Source organism: Chiloscyllium punctatum, chromosome 4 (genome assembly GCF_047496795.1).
Source record: "Chiloscyllium punctatum isolate Juve2018m chromosome 4, sChiPun1.3, whole genome shotgun sequence".
In the NCBI taxonomy this organism is placed as follows: domain Eukaryota; kingdom Metazoa; phylum Chordata; class Chondrichthyes; order Orectolobiformes; family Hemiscylliidae; genus Chiloscyllium; species Chiloscyllium punctatum.
In genome coordinates, this window is record NC_092742.1 from 95,599,985 (window position 1) to 95,619,037 (window position 19,053).

General features: G+C 41.7%; 1 protein-coding gene across 1 annotated transcript in view; it reads right to left on the bottom strand.

Moving 5' to 3' along the window:
* The window catches only part of LOC140475996 (eIF-2-alpha kinase GCN2-like), a 127,087-nt gene extending 108,093 nt beyond the window's left edge, over positions 1-18,994 (bottom strand). Inside the window, exons 1-4 of the mRNA XM_072567898.1 lie at positions 18,965-18,994; positions 18,507-18,622; positions 5,833-5,935; positions 2,420-2,593 (exon numbers count right to left, since the gene is read on the bottom strand). Coding sequence (XP_072423999.1) covers positions 2,420-2,593; positions 5,833-5,935; positions 18,507-18,622; positions 18,965-18,994 — 423 coding nt within the window. The remainder of the gene's footprint in view (positions 1-2,419; positions 2,594-5,832; positions 5,936-18,506; positions 18,623-18,964) is intronic.
* Between the last annotated feature and the right edge of the window lie 59 nt (positions 18,995-19,053).

A 19,053-nucleotide genomic window follows, 5' to 3' on the forward strand; every position in this document is an offset into this window, starting at 1 on the left:
GCCTTCATCACTTCCTGTGACAGCTCATTCAATATATGCATCACCTTCTGCATGAAAAAGACTGTCCTTTAGGTCCTTTTTATATGTCTCCCCTCTCACATCACACCTATGCTCTCTAATTTTGGACTCTCCTACCCTACCCTTGGAAAAATACCTTGGCTATTCACCCTATCCATGCCCCTCATGATTTTATAAATGTAAGGTCACCCCTCAGCATTCTATTCTGAGATATTTTTACTAGCTAGTAAAACTGATCATGTTCCCTTAATGTTCTGAAATTTTTCCCATCAAATACAAAGGAGTGATTCAATGACAAATGGGTTGATGGCATAAGGTAAAGGAGGGCCACCATTGAACAGTAAAACGATCAAAAGATAGATCTGCAAGAGCTGAAATTAACAAAACCAGAATCATTACTAGCAACTAACGTCCATAAACAACAAAAAGGGAGCAGTTACAATCTGAAATTACTCTGTTGAGTCTAGAAGACTGTAAAGTACCATAATCAAAAGATGTGAGCGCTGCTCCTCAAACTTTTGCAGATTTTCATTAGGAAGCCAAGGACAAAGATCAGACTAGGAATGGAGCAAAGAATGGAAATGACAAGCAGACAAAAGCTCTGGTGATGCTTGTGAACTAAATAGAGCTGTTCCAAACTGATCATCCAATCTGCATTTGGGGTGTCCAGTACAGACAGGCGCACATTGTGAGCAACAAACAAGGTATAATATGATGAAGGAAGACAGCGGCATGATAGCAATGAATTATTGAATTACTGAATTAGTAATCTAGAGGCCCAGGCTAAACCTCTGAGGACATAGGTTCAAACACCATGACTGCAGCCAAAAGAATTTAAATTTAATCAATATACCAGAAGACCCAGGTTCAAGTCCTGTGTTCCAGAGATGTGTCATAATATCTCTGAAAAGATTGATGGCAAGAAAATGCATCTATAACTGCAGTAGAGCAGAGGAAAGAAGAGTTTTACAGGAATATTTTAGGACCAGAACACTGGAGCTATGAGGAAAGAGTGGATGGTTGAGGTTATTCTCCTTGGAACAGTAGGCTGAGGGGAGATTTGACTGAGGCATAGAAGGTGGTAAGTGGCATGAACAGACTGGATGGAAAGAACCAATTTTCCTTAGCACAGAGGTCAGTCACTAGGGGACACAGAACTAAAGTGATTCTGGATTCAAGGAAAAAAAAAGAAAAAAAAAGGTCACTCAAATGGGGGTAAAGTCCAGAACTCAAAGTGTCTGAATCTGCACCTCAAATTTCACAAAGTGCTGGAAAATGGGATGGGACTGGGTGACTCATTTCTTGGCCTCAGACTTCTGTGCTGTAAGCTTATTTACATTTTCTAAACTTTCTAAATTCTGAAAAGGAGGAACGGGGAGGGATATCAGGAAGCAGCAAGGGAAGGCAGTACAATGGGCTGAGGACTGGCCGTTGGAGTTAAATTTGGATAAATGCTTGGTATTGCATTTCGGTAAACAAACAAGAGCAAGACTTATATAATTAATGGTATGGCCCTGGGTAGTGTTGACACACAAAGAGACCTAGGGAGTTAAGGTACATAATTCTTTGAAATTTGCAACACAAGTAGACAGGGTGGTTAAGAAGGCGCTTAGCCAGCTTGCCTTTACTGCTCGAACCTTTGAGTATAGGCATTGAGATGTCATGCTGAGGTTGTACAAGTTGCTGATGAGGCCTCTTCTAAAGTACTATGTGCAGTTCTGGTCACCCTACTATAGGAAGGATATTATTAGATTGGAGAAGGTTCAGAGAAGATTTACCAAGTTGTTGCAGAAATGGAGGGTTTGAGTTATAAAAATAACCTGCATTGGCTAGGACTGTAGGAGGTAGGAGATTAATCAATAAACCAGAAGGTAGGAGGTTAATCAATCACTGGAGTGTAGAGGAGGTTAAGGGGTGATATTATAGAAGTTTATAAAATCATGAGCGGCATAGATAAAGTGAATAGCAAAGGTCTTTTCCCCAAGGTGGGAGAGTTCAAAACTTGGATGTTTATTAATGAGGTGAGAGGAGAAAGTTTTTAAAAAGACATGAGGGGCAATCTTTTTTTTACTCAGAGAATAGTTCATATGAACGGCCACAGGAATTGGTGGATGTAGGTACAGTTACAATATTGAAAAGATATTTGGACAAGTACATGAATAGGAAAGGTTTAGAGGGATATGGGTCAAACACAGGCAGGTGGGACTAGTTTAGTTTGGAAACGTGGTCGGCACGGACTAGTTGGACCAAAGAGTCTGTTTCCATGCTGTGTGACTCTATGATATCTTGGAACAGGTTGATTAAAAAAAGTATCTACAACAGAAGTAACGTATAATGATTACAGTAATGGAAAGTTACTACAAGCAGGAAAAGAAAACGCAAAGGATCATGCAACACATACCATTTTTTCATCTTGCTTCTTCTTCTGTTCTATCCTGCGCTGTTCCTCCTGTGCAAGTCGCCGCTGTTGCTCCTGTTGGTTCTTCAGCATTTCCTCATAGAAGGATTTGGAGGGAGGAATGTTGTTTTCACTGAGAAACGCCTGCACATGATCAGCCAAGACGAATATCATCACCTACCAAATGAAACACCATTACACAGGGTTACAACTAACATTTCATCCCTCAGGAAGAGCAACTGTGAGACATGTCTATTTTAAGCAATACAGTCATTAAGAGGAGTTATGTCCTACAGAGGCCAAATGTCTTCGAAACATAGGAAAAGGAGTAGGGCATTCAGACCAGAGGCTGTTCTGCCATTCAACGATATTGTAACTGATCAGTGGCCAAACTCCATATATAACAGCCTTTCGTTCATATGCTTTAATACCTTTGTTTAACAAAAATGTATCTATCTTAGATTTAAAATTAACAACTGATCTAGCATCAACTGCTATTTGTGGAAGAGAGTTCCAAACTTCTACTGCGCTCTGTGAATATAAGTGTTTCCTAACATCTCTTCTGAACGCTCTGACCCTAATTTTCAGACTATGCTCCCCAGTTTGAAAATCCCCAACTACTCGGTCTGTCCCTGGTAGTATCGGGACAATTTTGATCAATAGCCCCTTAACCTTCTGAATTATAGAGAAAACATGCCTAATTTGTGTAATCTCTCTGCATGCCACAACCTCAAAGCTCAGGTATCATTCCAGTTAACCTACACTGTACTCCCTCCAAGACCAATATATCCTTCCTCAGCTGTGGTGCCCAAATCTGCTCTCAGCGGAATATAACCAAGGTTATGTATAACTGCAGTACAACTTCTGCATCCTTATACTCCAGTCCACTAAATATTAAAAAAATAGCATTCATTCACCTTCTTGGATTACTTTCTGCACTTGTCCATGGCATTTTAAAGATCTATGCACCTGAAACCCCAACTCTCTTTGGGCATCCACTAAAGTGAACTTCATATCACTTAGAAAACACCGTGATCTATCTATTTTTTGGTCCAAAATGGAAAATATCACACTGGCTTACACTGAATTCCATCGACCACAGTTTTACCCATTCAACTAGACTATCAATATCCCCTTGTAACTTTACCCTATCATCTACACCGTCTACAATGCCACCTAAGTTTGTGCCATTAGCAAATTTGGTCATATGACTTTCAATTTCATTATCTAACTTATTAATAACGAATGTGAATAACTTAGGCCCTAACACCAGTCCACCTATGCTTTGCTCAATCTTGGGCAGGATTACAACTGAAGCTTTTGTCTGAACTCCACAAATTAAAGGAAGGAAACTGGTCGAGTTACTGGACTGCTTGCCTGTAACACCTGGCAGAAAAGCAAAAACGCACATTTGGTGGACAGAAAGGCACTCAGCTATGAAGTTATGTCCAATTAAATGGTCCTCAGGGCATAAAACAAATTTCCATTTGAAAGCAACAGGTTCTTCAGTCCTTCCTGCTTTCAAACTTGTACCTCAGCACCAGTCAACACTTTGCAAAGGAGTTAAGTGATGAAAGAAAAAATGATTCCAACTTCCCTCTGTTTAACGTTGCCTGTGATTATTATTTTGCTTGAAGACACAAAGCACTTAGTTACGCATTAGGAATTACAAGATTGGGAAGATGAACAAGTTTGAATTTATCAGATACAACCTAGGGGCTGACTATTTGTCACGATTGTAGGAATTAAATAAGTTTTTATAGAAAAAGGATTACTACATCCTACTATCTATCTCAATTATCTGGACGGCTGATTTGATGTGAACAGCACAAGTTTCATTCCTGCACTGTCTGAGGTTACCATGAAGGTCCTGTCATCTGAACCTCACCTGAGGTTAAATTCACTACCTGTTGTCTCTCCATTTCTCTATTGACTATGACAACTACACCTTTTTTTCACGAGCTGCAGGTATGAACCTCAACCATCCTAAGGATCCACATTAGCAGAAATGACAGTGAGACATTAAGGGATTAATTTGGTCTGCTGACCTTCAAGAAATTTAAAGTCCCAGGATAGGGTGGTACGTTTTTCTGTCTTGCAGGTAGAATGTAAAAAAAATTTACATTGCCATTGCCTACTATTCAAAATCAATTTACATTGTCATCACCTGCTATTCAGAGTAAATTTACACTGCCATCTCCTGCTATTCAGAATCAATAGGAGTATTGCAGTTAAGATTCTGACCACACCCTGCAGTTAAAAGAACGATTTACACCAGATCTCATTAAGTTCTGATCTATATCACATGGTTTCTGGAAATAATCAAATCACATCACTGTGTCTTGAGTGGCATGTGACTATGGCGGAGCTGCTGGGGGTTGTCTTGTGGGCATTACTGGCTCGGATGTAAAATTCTGTATTAAAGGGAGGACTGATCCCATTGTTCAGAGATCTCTTGACACACTTCACAAGCACTGCAGAGAGTGTTAAGGGTTCCTCCAAAAGCTTGTACTTGCTTAATACATTTTGGCTGTTCACAGAAGTTGCCATATTGCAGTTGCATCAAGTGTGTAAGAATCTCAAGAAAGAGAACCTAACAACTGGAGAGGAGCTCTGTACAGCCTAAGGCCTGTATCAGAATTTGGAATAAACTAGATCCAAACTCTTATCGATAGGATAAGAGAAAGACCTAGGATGGAAGATTTCTGTTTATTGCACAAGAATGAAATGTAAGCATACATAATCACAGGGGTATAAATATCGAAGGTTTTCTGTATGTAGACAGAGTTCTGCTTAGACAGCCTAAGTCTGAAGTTGTTTGAATAAGTTAACCCTACATACCTCTTGCCTCCTGTGGTTGGTGTAGGGAGATTAACCACATACCACTTTCACCTTCCAATGTCAAAAGGGAAAGGAGTCACTATACCTGGGAGTTCCACAAAATAAGCAAAGCACGATCCAATAATCGTAAAGTATTTTAAATTTCCATTGATTAACTGAGTTAACCATGTAAAACAAACCCCCACATAAATATTGAGTACTTTTTCCAAGGAAAGCATGGAAAGTCAAAATGCCCTAAGATCCACCACATACTGCAGTACTGGGAATCACTTACAATCATCATCACCAATTATGTTAGCCCTCTTGAAAAATAGATCTATGAATGCTGGGCTAGTACAAAAGAAGATTTAGCTATGTAATGCAACAGTAGATTAAAGATTAACAGGACATTACCTTTCTTTATTTACTGAAGCAAAGCTTTTAAACACATATGGGACAAATATGATACAACACTTGTGATTCTTAAAACAGTAGGGCACAAAGTGCATAATATAAAAAGCAAACATTACGCTGTGATATTGGGCTCAGATTACATTAAACTCTTGACTCTTACACACAGACTCTCATTTCCATACCTCTCCACAATGATCTTTAGCGAGCTTCACCAGCTCTGCATGCAACCGGTTGCGCTTCTCATTAGACAGGCCTTTTGTTCTCTTTAGCTCAATTTCTGGAGGTCTGTGGGAACGACAGAGAAGTAGCATAAATACAAGATCAGTCAGGATATTGTGCATAAAGCTTCAGCCAACAATGATGCATTTCGTCAACCCAGTGCAAAGCACGCGTCAAAATCTCACTATCACTGAGCTTGCGAATTAACAGTACTTTTCTTACCAGTTTTATCTCTTCCCCTTGACTGAAGACTTTAGTTGATCACTGGAGTTTATCCAATGAGGACGGACTCAACACTTGCTGTTACAGTGTTGAGGCAGTTAATTTTTATACTTAAACCATCAGATGCTGAGAGCAGACCACTCAGTCGTGAGCACTGCATTTGATCCAAACGTTTAGACATGCGAACACACTTAACCTCAGGATGAGAGCCCAATAAAATTTTGCTTTCAGCTCCAGCTTTACATCAGCCTGAGAACAGAACTTGAGGCTGAAGGAATTATGAGTTGAGGGTTAAGAGTTGATAATAACCACATCACCTCAGTTTTCTGTACTTTTGACTGCGCACTGAAATGGGAAAGGAACTATTTTAAAAACCAAGAATTGTTGAAGGATTCCTGCGCCAATTAAAAGGAAGTAACCTGAAATTCATTATAAGTATTGTTTACACAGTTGCTTGTTCAACCAGTAGTAGAAGCCTAGTTTCAGATGGACTGGAGCCAAGAGGTGTATTTCAATGGAGCTTTGGCTGGCAACAAGTTCCTGATTTATCTATGAACTCGTAACCAATTATCGATGACAAAAGCTTTCTGCCTGCCAACAGTTATGTAATTGGCTCCCAGGTAGTAAAGCAACTTGGGGGAGTGAACCAAAAACAGAAATTGCTGGCAAAACTCAGCAGATCTGGCAGCATCAGTGGGGAGATACTTTCTGCTTGGGGAGGCTATGGCCGAGTGCTATTATCACTGGACAGTCAATCCAGAGATCCAGGTAACATTCTGGGGACCCAGGTTCGAATCCTGCCACAACAGATTGTGAGCATTTGTATTCAATAAGAATCTGGAATTAAGAGTCTCATGATGACCACGAAACCATTGTCGACTGTAGAAAAATCTATCTGGTTTATTAATGTCCTTTTGGGGCATGAAACGGCCATCATCACCTAATCTGGATTATGTCTGGACTCCAGAACCACAGCAATGTGGTTGACTCTTAACTGCCCTTTGGGATGGGCAATAAATGCTGGCCCAACCAGCGACACCTTCATCCTATGAATGAATAATAAAAAATGCTTCCAGACCTGCTGATTGTACCAGCAATTCCTGTTTTCATTTCAGATCGCCACCACCTGCAGTTCTTGGTTTAACTTTGGGGGAGTGAATGTTTGAAAGAAGCAATTGGATCTGAAAAGATATATTATAAAGCGGAGGTTGGCCCCTGTCTGAGAACTAAAGACCCAAAGAGGAGCATCTTGCCCAATATTCTGTAAAAAGTGTGTGAGAAAGGTGTAACCGGTCTTTCAGCAACGTCTAATGGTTAAATAAAGTAAATCCCTGACACTCACTTTAAACTTAACAAGTAACAATTTATTTAACTCCAGCAGTGAAAAAATTAACTAAATTATTAACAAACCGAATAAATCCCTTCTAACTACTAACTATTCCCGAATAAAACAGGATTCTAGTGGTATGCTGTTCCAATAAACACAAGTCCCACTCATATAACAAAAAAAACAGAATTCAGTCTCTCGAAATTACACAAGTTACGTGTCTTCCAGAATGTTCTGAGCGTCCTCCAATGGAGGAATGCGTTTTCCGCTGATTCTTCTATCAGAAATGCCTTCTTCATCATTCTTCTGTCAGAAATTTAAGTGGCGCTTTTTTCTACAACATAGATGACTGTGAGAACCAATTTCTCTCTCGAGAGAGAGAGAGAGAGAGAGAGAGAGAGCTAAGGGCACTTAGCTCTGACAGATGGCAGTTAGCTCTCGGGTCTTTGTCCAACTGCCTCCTTCTTTTGTACCCTTGATGATATATCAATATTTCTTACAATAGGATTGGTCCTATGTTGTTGAAACTATCAGATTTTAATCCAGTAGGGATTATCTAAGGGCCTGATTCAAATTGATTGTCTTCATAAAAACTGCTGCTTGACCTGCTAACTGTATGGCCTTTCTAAAGAAGATAGCTTTTAAAGTCGCATTCTGGTCAGTATGAGAATCAAGTCAGCAAACCCTGTGGATAATGACCGTTGGACCGCCTTCCCAGTATTTCACTCTACTCATGACATCCATGTGTATTCCGTCCGTCCGTCCGTCCCCCCAACCCCCCACCCCACCTCCCCACCTCTGTGTCTAGGTTTGTAGAACAGGTTAAAGTTTTAATGAGGCATGTTAGATGTCAACAGTTTGTAATTGTTTAACTGCAATTAGAATTTATTGATTTGTAATAAATAATGATTGTTCTTCCATACTGAAACCTAGTCTGTGCTTTCTGTCAAACTGGGTCTTAAAAACAGGTAAATGGGGGAATTCTGCTTTCTAACAATCTTTAACTTCTGTGACAACTCCAGGAATAGTGAGGCTTGATTCCTAGTGCACTACTCCAGTGAGGCATGACAAGTTGGAGTCAATCAATTTTGCATGTTTATGGTTCAGTCTCTCACTAATAGACTTGCTGACCCAACATGAGCTGGACTCATAAGACAACACCACCAAAAAATGCAACACAAAACCGCATCAGTGTGTGAATACACAAATTATATGCAGAGGTCACAAGAAAGAAAAGTAAAACATGAATAAAGGATTAAAGCGCCGGCAGCAACCCTGGCAGTCATTAAGAGTCAAAAATATACACTCATGTTACTGTATCTGGGTGTACAACATTCCAGCAGGATTTGACACATGAAGGCAGTAGCCATTCTGAACTTTGTTGAAGTGACACAAATGCGCTCACAAGTGTGACTGAGCCTAACTTGCAAATACAATTCAGGTGTTGTGCTGTTCCAATAGTTTGAGTTCAGATGTGGACTGGTGTCAAAGGTATAGCGCGAGAGTGGGATACTCGGCACCTCAAGCACACTTAAAATACAATTAAATCATGGCTAATGTGTTCCTTAACGCCATTTATCACCCTTGATCCATATCCCTCTATGTTCGTACCCAAGACCATTTCTCTCTTCCTGCCTGGAAAATTCTAACTGACCATCCAATCTTTTGGAGTGAGAGTCTCACATTTTCATCATTTTGTAGAGAATGCTTTGTATTAAATACATTACCTCTAAGTGCAAAATTATGCCTTGCTGTTCTAGTCATCCAGCTAAGGAAATGCTATAAATTCATTTCTAATTTTAAACACTTCATTTAGATTACCCATCATCTTCTAATCGGTAGAGAATAAAAGCTAGAAACCAGCACTCATAATTCAACACAAAGTCTGGATTAATTCTGGTGAATCTATGCTGCACCCACTCCAAGGCGATTTCATTCTTCCTGAAACACAACAGCCAAATCAAAGGGCATCACTCCAGAATGCCCAGCATAGAGAGAATTTACAAAGTAATCTGACAGCTTGGATGGTTATTTGAAGTGTTAGTATATGTGTCTTGAGAGGCAGCTATATTTCTGAATCAACATGGGCTGTATGGGCAGAAATTGGGGGAAGGGCATTGCAATCTCAAGCTTACCAAGTGTAAAGACCATTAGCATCATTGTTCACTTGTTTATTATGCTTTATATAAACAAGATATTTTGCGGGAGGGGTGCAGCTCTTTAGTTCTAGCATAAGAGCATAGAACATAGAACAGTACAGCACAGAACAGGCCCTTCAGCCCACAATATTGTGCCGACCACTGATCCTCATGTATGCACCCTCAAATTTCTGTGACCATATGCAAGTCCAGTAGTCTCTTAAATGTCCCCAATGGCCTTGCTTCCACAACTGCTGCTGGCAACGCATTTCATGCTCTCACAACTCTCTGTGTAAAGAACCCGCCTCTGACATCCCCTCTATACTTTCCTCCAACCAGCTTAAAACTATGACCCCTAGTGTTAGCCATTTCTGCCCTGGGAAATAGTCTCTGGCTATCGACTCTATCTATGCCTCTCGACTCTATCTATGCCTCTCATTATCTTGTATACCTCAATTAGGTCCCCTCTCCTCCTCCTTTTCTCCAATGAAAAAAGTCCAAGCTCAGTCAACCTCTCCTCATAGGATAAGCCCTCCAGTCCAGGCAGCATCCTGGTAAACCTCCTCTGAACCCTCTCCAAAGCATCTTTCCTATTCTCGGACAACCAGAACTGGATGCAGTATTCCAAGTGCGGTCTAACCAAAGTTTTATAGAGCTGTAACAAGATCTCACGACTCTTAAACTCAATCCCCCTGTTAATGAAAGCCAAAACACCATATGCTTTCTTAACAACCCTGTCCACTTGGGTGGCCATTTTAAGGGATCTATGTACCTGCACACCAAGATCCCCCTGTTCCTTCACACTGCCAAGAATCCTATCCTTAATCCTGTACTCGGCTTTCAAATTCGATCTTCCAAAATGCATCACCTTGTACTTATCCAGGTTGAACTCCATCTGCCACCTCTCAGCCCAGCTCTGCATCCTGTCAATGTCCCGCTGCAGCCTACAACCGCCCTCTATACTGTCAACGACACCTCCAACCTTTGTGTCAGCTGCAAACTTGCTGACCCATCCTTCAGTTCCCTCATCCAAGTCATTAATAAAAATTACAAACAGTAGAGGCCCAAGGACAGAGCCCTGTGGAACACCACTTACCACTGACTTCCAGGCAGAATATTTTCCTTCTACTACCACTCGCTGTCTTCTGTTGGCCAGCCAATTCTGTATCCGGACAGCTAAGTTCCCCTGTATCCCATTCCTCCTGACCTTCTGAATGAGCCTACCATGGGGAACCTTATCAAATGCCTTGCTGAAGTCCATATACACCACATCCACAGCTCAACGCTCATCAACTTTTCTAGTCACATCCTCAAAGCACTCGATAAGGTTTGTGAGGCATGACCTGCCCCTCACAAAGCCATGTTGACTGCATTTAATCAAGCCATGCTCTTCCAGATGGTCATAAATCCTGTCTAACACCTTGCAGACGACAGACGTGAGACTTACTGGTCTGTAATTGCCGGGGATTTCCTTATTTCCTTTCTTGAAGAGAGGAATTACATTTGTCTCTCTCCAGTCCTCAGGCACGACTCCAGTGGAGAGCAAGGATGCAAAGATCTTCCCAAGTGGCAAAGCAATTGCATTTCTCGTTTCCCAAAGCAGCCGAGGACAAATCTGGTCCGGGCCTGGCGACTTGTCAATCTTAATATTTGACAAAATTTTCAGCACATCAGCTTCCTCTATCTCTATCCATTCCAGCATGGATACCTGTTCTTCAAAGGTTTCATTCACTACAAAGTTTGTTTCTTTTGTAAAGATAGAAGCAAAAAAACTCATTTCGGGCTTCCCCAACCTCCTCAGATTCCACACACAAGTTCCCTAAGCTAGCTTTGATCGGCCCTACTCTTTCTTTGACCATTCTCTTATTCCTCACATAAGTGTAAAATGCCTTTGTGTTCTCCCTAATCCGTTCTGCCAAGCCTTTCTCATTCCCCCTCCTGGCTCTCCTCAGACCATTTTTGAGGTCCTTCCTCGTCTGCCTGTAATCTTCTAGAAGGTAAAAACAATGACTGCAGATGCTGAAAATCAAATACTGGATTAGTGGTGCTGGAAGAGCACAGCAGTTCAGGCAGCATCCAACGAGCAGCGAAATCAACGTTTCGGGCAAAAGCCGGATGCTGCCTGAACTGCTGTGCTCTTCCAGCACCACTAATCCAGTATGTAATCTTCTAGAGCTGAGCGTGACCCTAGCTTCCTCCAACTTATGTAAGCTACATTCTTCCTTTTGACGAGAAGCTCCACCGCTCTCGTCATCCAAGGTTCCTTTATCCTACCCCTTCTTGCCTGTCTCAGAGGGACATATTATTCATCACTCATAACAACTGTTCCTTAAACAGTCTCCACATGTCTATAGTGCCTTTACCATGGAACAATTGCTCCCAGTCCATGCTTCCTAACTCATGTCTAATCGCATCATAGTTTCCTCTTCCCCAATTAAATATCCTCCCATTTTGCCTAATCCTCTCCTTCTCCATTGCTGTGTAGAATGTGAGGCCGTTGTGGTCACTATCACTAAAATGCTCTCCCACACAAGATCTGCCCCGGCTCGTTTCCCTCGTCTAGAATGGTCGCTCCCCTCGTCGGCCTGTCAACGTACTGAGTGATGAAACCCTCCTGAACACACCTTACAAAAACTGCTCCATTCAAATCTTCTGCTCGAAGGAGGTTCCAATCAATATTGGAAAAGTTAAAGTCACCCATTACAACAAACCTACTACGTCCACACTTTTCCAAAATCTGCCGACCTATGCTTTCTTCAATCTCCCTGCTGCTATTGGGGGGCCTGTAGTAAAGGGAAAAACATTTCACAGAGGAAGTGGAACACGTGCCATCTGTCAACAGCATCTTCTGCTTAAGGTCTACTAAGGGAAGTACACAAATCTAGTTGGAAAAGCTATTTGTCAAACATGGCCAAGAAGCAGCTTTCCTGAAATGACTCTATTTACTAAGTTTTGAAGACTGTTTTGTAATAGTGTTTTTCGATATCTACATCGCAAACCTCTTTGCTTGTACACACTTATTTGGCAGGTGGTATTCTCTGCCTGCTGGCAAAATAGAAGAACTTGATAGGTATTTACTAGAGATTATGGAACTGTGGTTATATCAACCCCTTCACAGCAGAGGAAATTCAGATTTGGATAAGTTCAAAGAGACAACATTGTATAGCTGTGGATGGAAGTATGCTGGACATATCTACAAGCGAAGGACTGCGATGGTTTAAGAAGCACCCCAGCACCACCTTATCAAAGGTAATGCTGACAACACCACCTTTATAGGCCACTATCAAACAATAAGGCAGAAAATAGGAAGGAGATAGAATGCTTGGTGTCATGGTGCAATGATAAAAATCTCTCTCTCAATATTGCAAAACAAAATAAAACTGACCATTGCATTTAGGAAGAAATGCGCCTGTAGTTTGATCAATGGAGCTGAGGTGGAGAGGGTTGAGAAAGTCAAGTACCTAGGAGTGACGATAACCAACAATCTGTTGGATCTCCAATGCGGACGTGGCAGTCAAGAAGGCACAACTTGCCTTTTCTTCCCACTTCGGAAATTTGGCATGTCCATAAGAAACCTCACCAACCTTTCCAGATGCACCACAGAAAGCTTTCTATCAGGGTGCATAATGGCTTGGTATAGCAACTGCTCTGCCAAGTACAGTAAAAAAAACTACAGAAAGTTGTGTGCACAGCCCAAACCATCACAAAGCCAACCTTTCATTTACAGTCCTCGTTGCCATGGGGGAAAAAAACCATCCCACCCACCACTCTCTTCCAACTTCTTTCATCAGGCAGAAAATACAGAATCCTGAACACATGGTCCAACAGGTTCAAGAACAACTTCTTCCCTGCTGTTAACAGACTGATCAATGGACCTTCCTAATTTCAAATCTAATGCTGATCTTGCTTTTGTGCACCTCCTGTGCAGTCGTAACCTTGTATGCCTTGTTCTGTCTAAGCATCCTATGATCTGTATGCCTCTGTTTGTTACAATCTGCTTGTACTGCATGCAAAACAAAACTTTTCACTGTACTTAAATACATGTGACAACAATAAATCAAATCAAATTAGGCATGGGCAACGAATACTGGCCTAGCCAGTGACAGCCACATTTGTGATCAAATATTTTAAAAAGTTAACACAGAAGTTACTTTTGGATAAGGAAATTAAATGTCAAATTGTAACAGGTCTCTCTGAACTGGCATCAGGTTCCAATTTTCTTCGGACAAAAAAAACAACTTTAAACTAGACACAGCACTGCAAACACATTCCCCTTAAATTTCCTCCACACAAAAAGAACCTGGATTTGCAAGTAAAAGGTTGCCTTTTACCACAAACAGGCTTTTGCACTTTTTGACAGAACAACAGGTTTGTGAACCAGTTTCACTTGCCAATAGCCATAATAGTCAGCACAGTTTCATGAAAGGGAAATTATGTCCGAATCATTTATTTGCGTTTCTTGAGGAGGCCTCCCCACTATCCACTCTGGTTGAACCAGTTGATGGTTGTAAGTGGACTTCCAGAAGGTGTTCAACAAGATACCTCACAAAAGGTTAAATCATAAGATAACAGCTTATGGCATTGGAGGTAGTACATTGGAGTGTATAGAAAATTGATTAATGGGCAGGAAGCAATGGGTGGAGATAAGGTTGATAACCGGTTACCAGTGGGTTTTACACAAGGATCACTATTGTGACCACAATGTTTTCAATATATATTAACAGCTTGGAGGAAGGAAGCAAATGTACTGCAGATTTGCAATGACACAAAAATATGTGGAAAGCCAAGTTATGAGAGGGCTACAAACAGATAGGGAGAACTGTTCTTTAGTTTTCCCTTAAAAAAACCCAATAACTTCACAATTTCCTACATTATACTCCACTTGCCAACATTTTGCTGATTATTTAATCTATCAGTATCTCCCCAGTTAATTTTATTGAGGAGAACAAAACAACAGAGTATTACTTAATGGAGAAAAACTGCAGAATGCTGCAACATAAAGGAACTTGGGTTACTTGTGCACAAAATCATAGAATACCTACAGTGTGGAAGCAGGCCATTCGGCCCACCAAGTCCACTCCAACCCTCTGGACAGCATTCCACCCAGACCCACCCCCTTTCCTATCCCTGTAACCCTGCATTTCCCATGGCTAATCCACCTAGCCTGCATATCTTTCGACTGTTGGGAGAGAATATGCAAACTCCACACAGTCAGTCACCTGAGGAAGAAGCAGCAAATAATCAGGAAGGCTTATTGAATTAAAGTTATTTCAAGTGTATTGGAGTTTATAAGGGTAAGGAAGTCTTACTGCAACTGTACAAGGCGCAGATGAGACCATCTCTTGAGAGTAGTTTTGGTCCTCTTATTTAAGAAAAGTTACCGTTTCATTGGAGGCAGTTCACAAAAGGTTCACGAGGATGATACCTGGTGTTGAGGGATTGTCTAAATGAGCAAAATCTATACAGATTGGGGCTCTACTCATTGGAATTTAGAAGAATGAGAGGTGATCTCATTGAAACATAGAGGTTTCTTAAAGGGTTTGACAGGGTAAATGCTGTGAGGATGATTCACCTGATGGGAGAGTCTAAAGCCAGACAGAATACTCTCAGAATTAATGGGCAGCCATTTAAGACCAAGTTGAAGAGGACTTTCTTTTCTCAGAGGGTTGAGTGTCTTTGGAACTCATCACAGTCAGCTGTGATTCCTTGTATGTATTCAAGGCTGAGATAGATGGACAGATTCTTCACCGTTAGAAGAATCAAAGGTTATGGAGAAAGGGCAGGAAAGTGGAAATAAGGAGTGTCGGATTAGCCATGATCCTATTGAACAGCAGAGCAGCCTCAAGGAGCTGAACAACCTACACTTATTCCTATTTCTTTTGGCCAAATGGCTCAAATGACAACACTGTGTTGTCTACCTTTGTCTATGCTATACCTCGGTTTCCAAAAATTTTAACTTAAGCGCTTTCCATATTGTCCATTGCGTACATCACACACATTTAATGAGTACTGCAATCAATCAGACAAATTTCAGCACAATAATTTTGACAACTACCATTTAAATAGAACTGCTTTCATAAATGACAAACACTATGTTTTACAGCTATCCATACAAATGACAAATTTGAATTTCAGCAACGTGAAGTTAAGTGGTGAGCAATTTAAGACACAATCACGTACTTACTTTCTAAGTGATGCAAAGTCACTGTGGTGACAGTCTTAAATTGGATATTGCAAAAAAAATGCACAATAGTACATTTTCTCTCTTGATATCTTATTTGAGGCAGGTTGAGACCAGCTGTAAAAGCCTGAACAGCTATGATTCTGGATATCACACAGTACACGTACAAACTAGGATCACACACAGTTGCATGTGGGAGATTGAAATGACAAATTGATACAGATGGTAACTTCAGACACGGATTAAAATTAAGAGTCAATTTCTTGAAAAGTAATATGGATTTCCACCATTCTGGGCAATACTTTATCCTCTTTTGAAAATCCTTAACACAGATCACTGATGTCAATCAAAGCTTTGGCAACTCCAACAAAACTTGATGGGGCACTTGGACAAAGTCTTAAAACACAAATCCATCACCCTGAAATTTAGCTATTTTGTTCAGGCTTTTATAACTTCTCCTAACTTTCTCATGTCATGTTAAAGCCTCAACTCTGCAGTGGAGCTTTCAATATCCCTGTTATTTGTGATCCGTTGCAAGATATTTCTCTCCTTGCTCATTCTTATACAAACAGAGTCATAAACCAAATTTCCATTAAATTTTGTGATCACTTCCACTCTTTTTAAGTAGGATATTATTTTCCTAATCAATTTCTGACAGTTAATTCCTTACCAACCACCTTCCTTATCCCTTCCCAAATTTCTGGATCAGCACTTTTACCCAGCCTGTAATGGTCCAAAATCATATCACAAGGAATAGCTCACCTCTGCTAACACCTAAGAATACTGGCCTTTCGGTTGTATTTTCCCAACCCCATGAAAGGTGGGATTGGGAATAAGAAAATTGGGCAAAGCCAGGTCAGTCAACTCCCTGACACATTCCTACCTCTGACATGCTTTTCCAACATTGGTCTGGGACCAGGTACAGCAATTCTCAACTTACAGATAATTTTGCCCCCACCAAACTTCCCTTTCTCTCCACTTTCACACCCTGAACCCCCTCCGCCATAGCCCGCAGTGTGGAGGCTGCCGGCTGACTGAAATCCACAGGCCAGAATACGATCAAAGCTGGAGACTCCATACCCTAATGGCCTCTTAAAGATCAAAGGCAGCAACCACATCCATCACAATTCCGATGGAAAGCATGCTCCTGCACTGCAATAGCCTTGCTGTTTTCAGGTCTCTTCAGCTGACAACTGCTGTGCAGGCAAGCGTGGGCACCTCCACGCTGAGGGACCCTCACACTCACCTGACTGGGCAATGCCCTTTCCTCCTGACTGGACTATATCCTATAAGTTGCCTACAAAACATTGCTTGGTGCCCTCATAAACTATTTGCCAGATATTGTTCATTAATGCAAGCACTTTGATTCTCTGGTTTCCCGTTTACACTCTTACCACATACTAGCAATATCAGCATTTCTCACCCTCCCAACAATAAAGTTAACTTATCAAACTTTTTTCAACCTATGCAGCTGTTTTTTAAACAGTATCTTCTGGTCACCAGTCCTCAACAGTTTCAGAGGTATAAATTTGCTCTGCATTGAATTGCAAATAGAGTCATAGAGATGTACAGCATGGAAACAGACCCTTCGGTCCAACCCGTCCATGCCGACCAGATATCCCAACACAATCTAGTCCCACCTGCCAGCACCCGGCCCATATCCCTTCCTATTCATATACCCATCCAAATGCCTCTTAAATGTTGCAATTGTACCAGCCTCCACCACATCCTCTGGCAGCTCATTCCATACACGTATCACCCTCTGTGTGAAAAAGTTGCCCCTTAGGTCTCTTTCATCTCTTTCCCCTCTCACCCTAAACCTACACCCTCTAGTTCTGGACTCCCCGACCCCAGGGAAAAGACTTTGTCTATTTATCCTATCCATGCCCCTCATGATTTTGTAAACCTCTATAAGGTCACCCCTCAGCCTCCGACGCTCCAGGGAAAACAGCCCCAGCCTGTTCAGTCTCTCCCTATAGCTCAAATCCTCCAACCCTGGCAACATCCTTGTAAATCTTTTCTGAACCCTTTCAAGTTTCTGATAGAAAGGAGACCAGAACTGCACGCAATATTCCAACAGTGGCTTAAACAATGTCCTGTACAGCCGCAACATGATCTCCCAACTCCTGTACTCAATACTCTGACCAATAAAAGAAAGCACACCTTCTTCATGATCTTATCGACCTGCAACTCTACTTTCAAGGAGTTATGAACTTGCACTCCAAGGTCTCTTTGTTCAGCAACACTCCCTTGGACCTTACCATTAAGTATCCAAGGAGTAGGAGAATCATCGTTTTGAGCATGAGCCAAGCCCTTCTTCTGAAACGTCGATTCTCCTGCTCCTTGGATGCTGCCTGACCTGCTGCACTTTTCCAGCAATTTTCAGCTCTGATCTCCAGCATCTGCAGTCCTCACTTTCGCCTTACCATTAAGTGTATAAGTCCTGCTAAGATTTGCTTTCCCCAAAATGCAGCACCTCGCATTTATCTGAATTAAACTCCATCTGCCACTTCTCAGCCCACTGGCCCATCTGGTCAAGATACTGTTGTAATCTGAGGTAACCTTCTTGGATGTCCAATACACCTCCAATTTTGGTGTCATCTGCAAACTTACTAACTGTACCTCTAATGCTCACATCCAAATCATTTATGTAACTGACAAAAAGTAGTGGACCCAGTAACGATGTGTGCAGTTATGCACGGCCTAACAACTGTATGCACAATCCCACCAAATTCCTAAATTCTGGTAGAGAGAGGACAAGGTACTCACACATCTGGATACTTGACTGGGCAATTGACATGTAAATCCACAGCAACGTGACTGTCTGCAACATTGATCAATCCCTGAGGGTGCAGCGCAATGCGGATTTCTGGGGGACGTTTCACCTGGAACAGAGACCTTAATTCAGAAACACAAGCAACTCCGACGCTCTCTGTCTAATTAATTCCCTCACCCCGCACAACCCCTGGTCCCACCACCCCATTTCCCACATCCCTCACATTCGCTAGTCACCCCTTCCTACTGACTCCTCTGCTCATCCCACAGCCTTTCTTGCAAGATATCCCCAGATCCACGTCCCCCTTCCTCCTGCCATCCTTCCCCTTTTTCAAGTCCCACTCAATCCCCACATCCCCTGCCCAGTCCTTCCCTGCCACTCCCACCCCAAACAATTTCCTCTCCCCACATACCACTCTCATCTCAGCCTCCTTTAATTATACTACCCTCACCTTCCCTTTAATATCACACGATTGCTCCATCCTCCTCCCTGGCCATTACCACCCTCCCCCCCCCAGCTCCTCCTCCCCCTCTCCCCCCC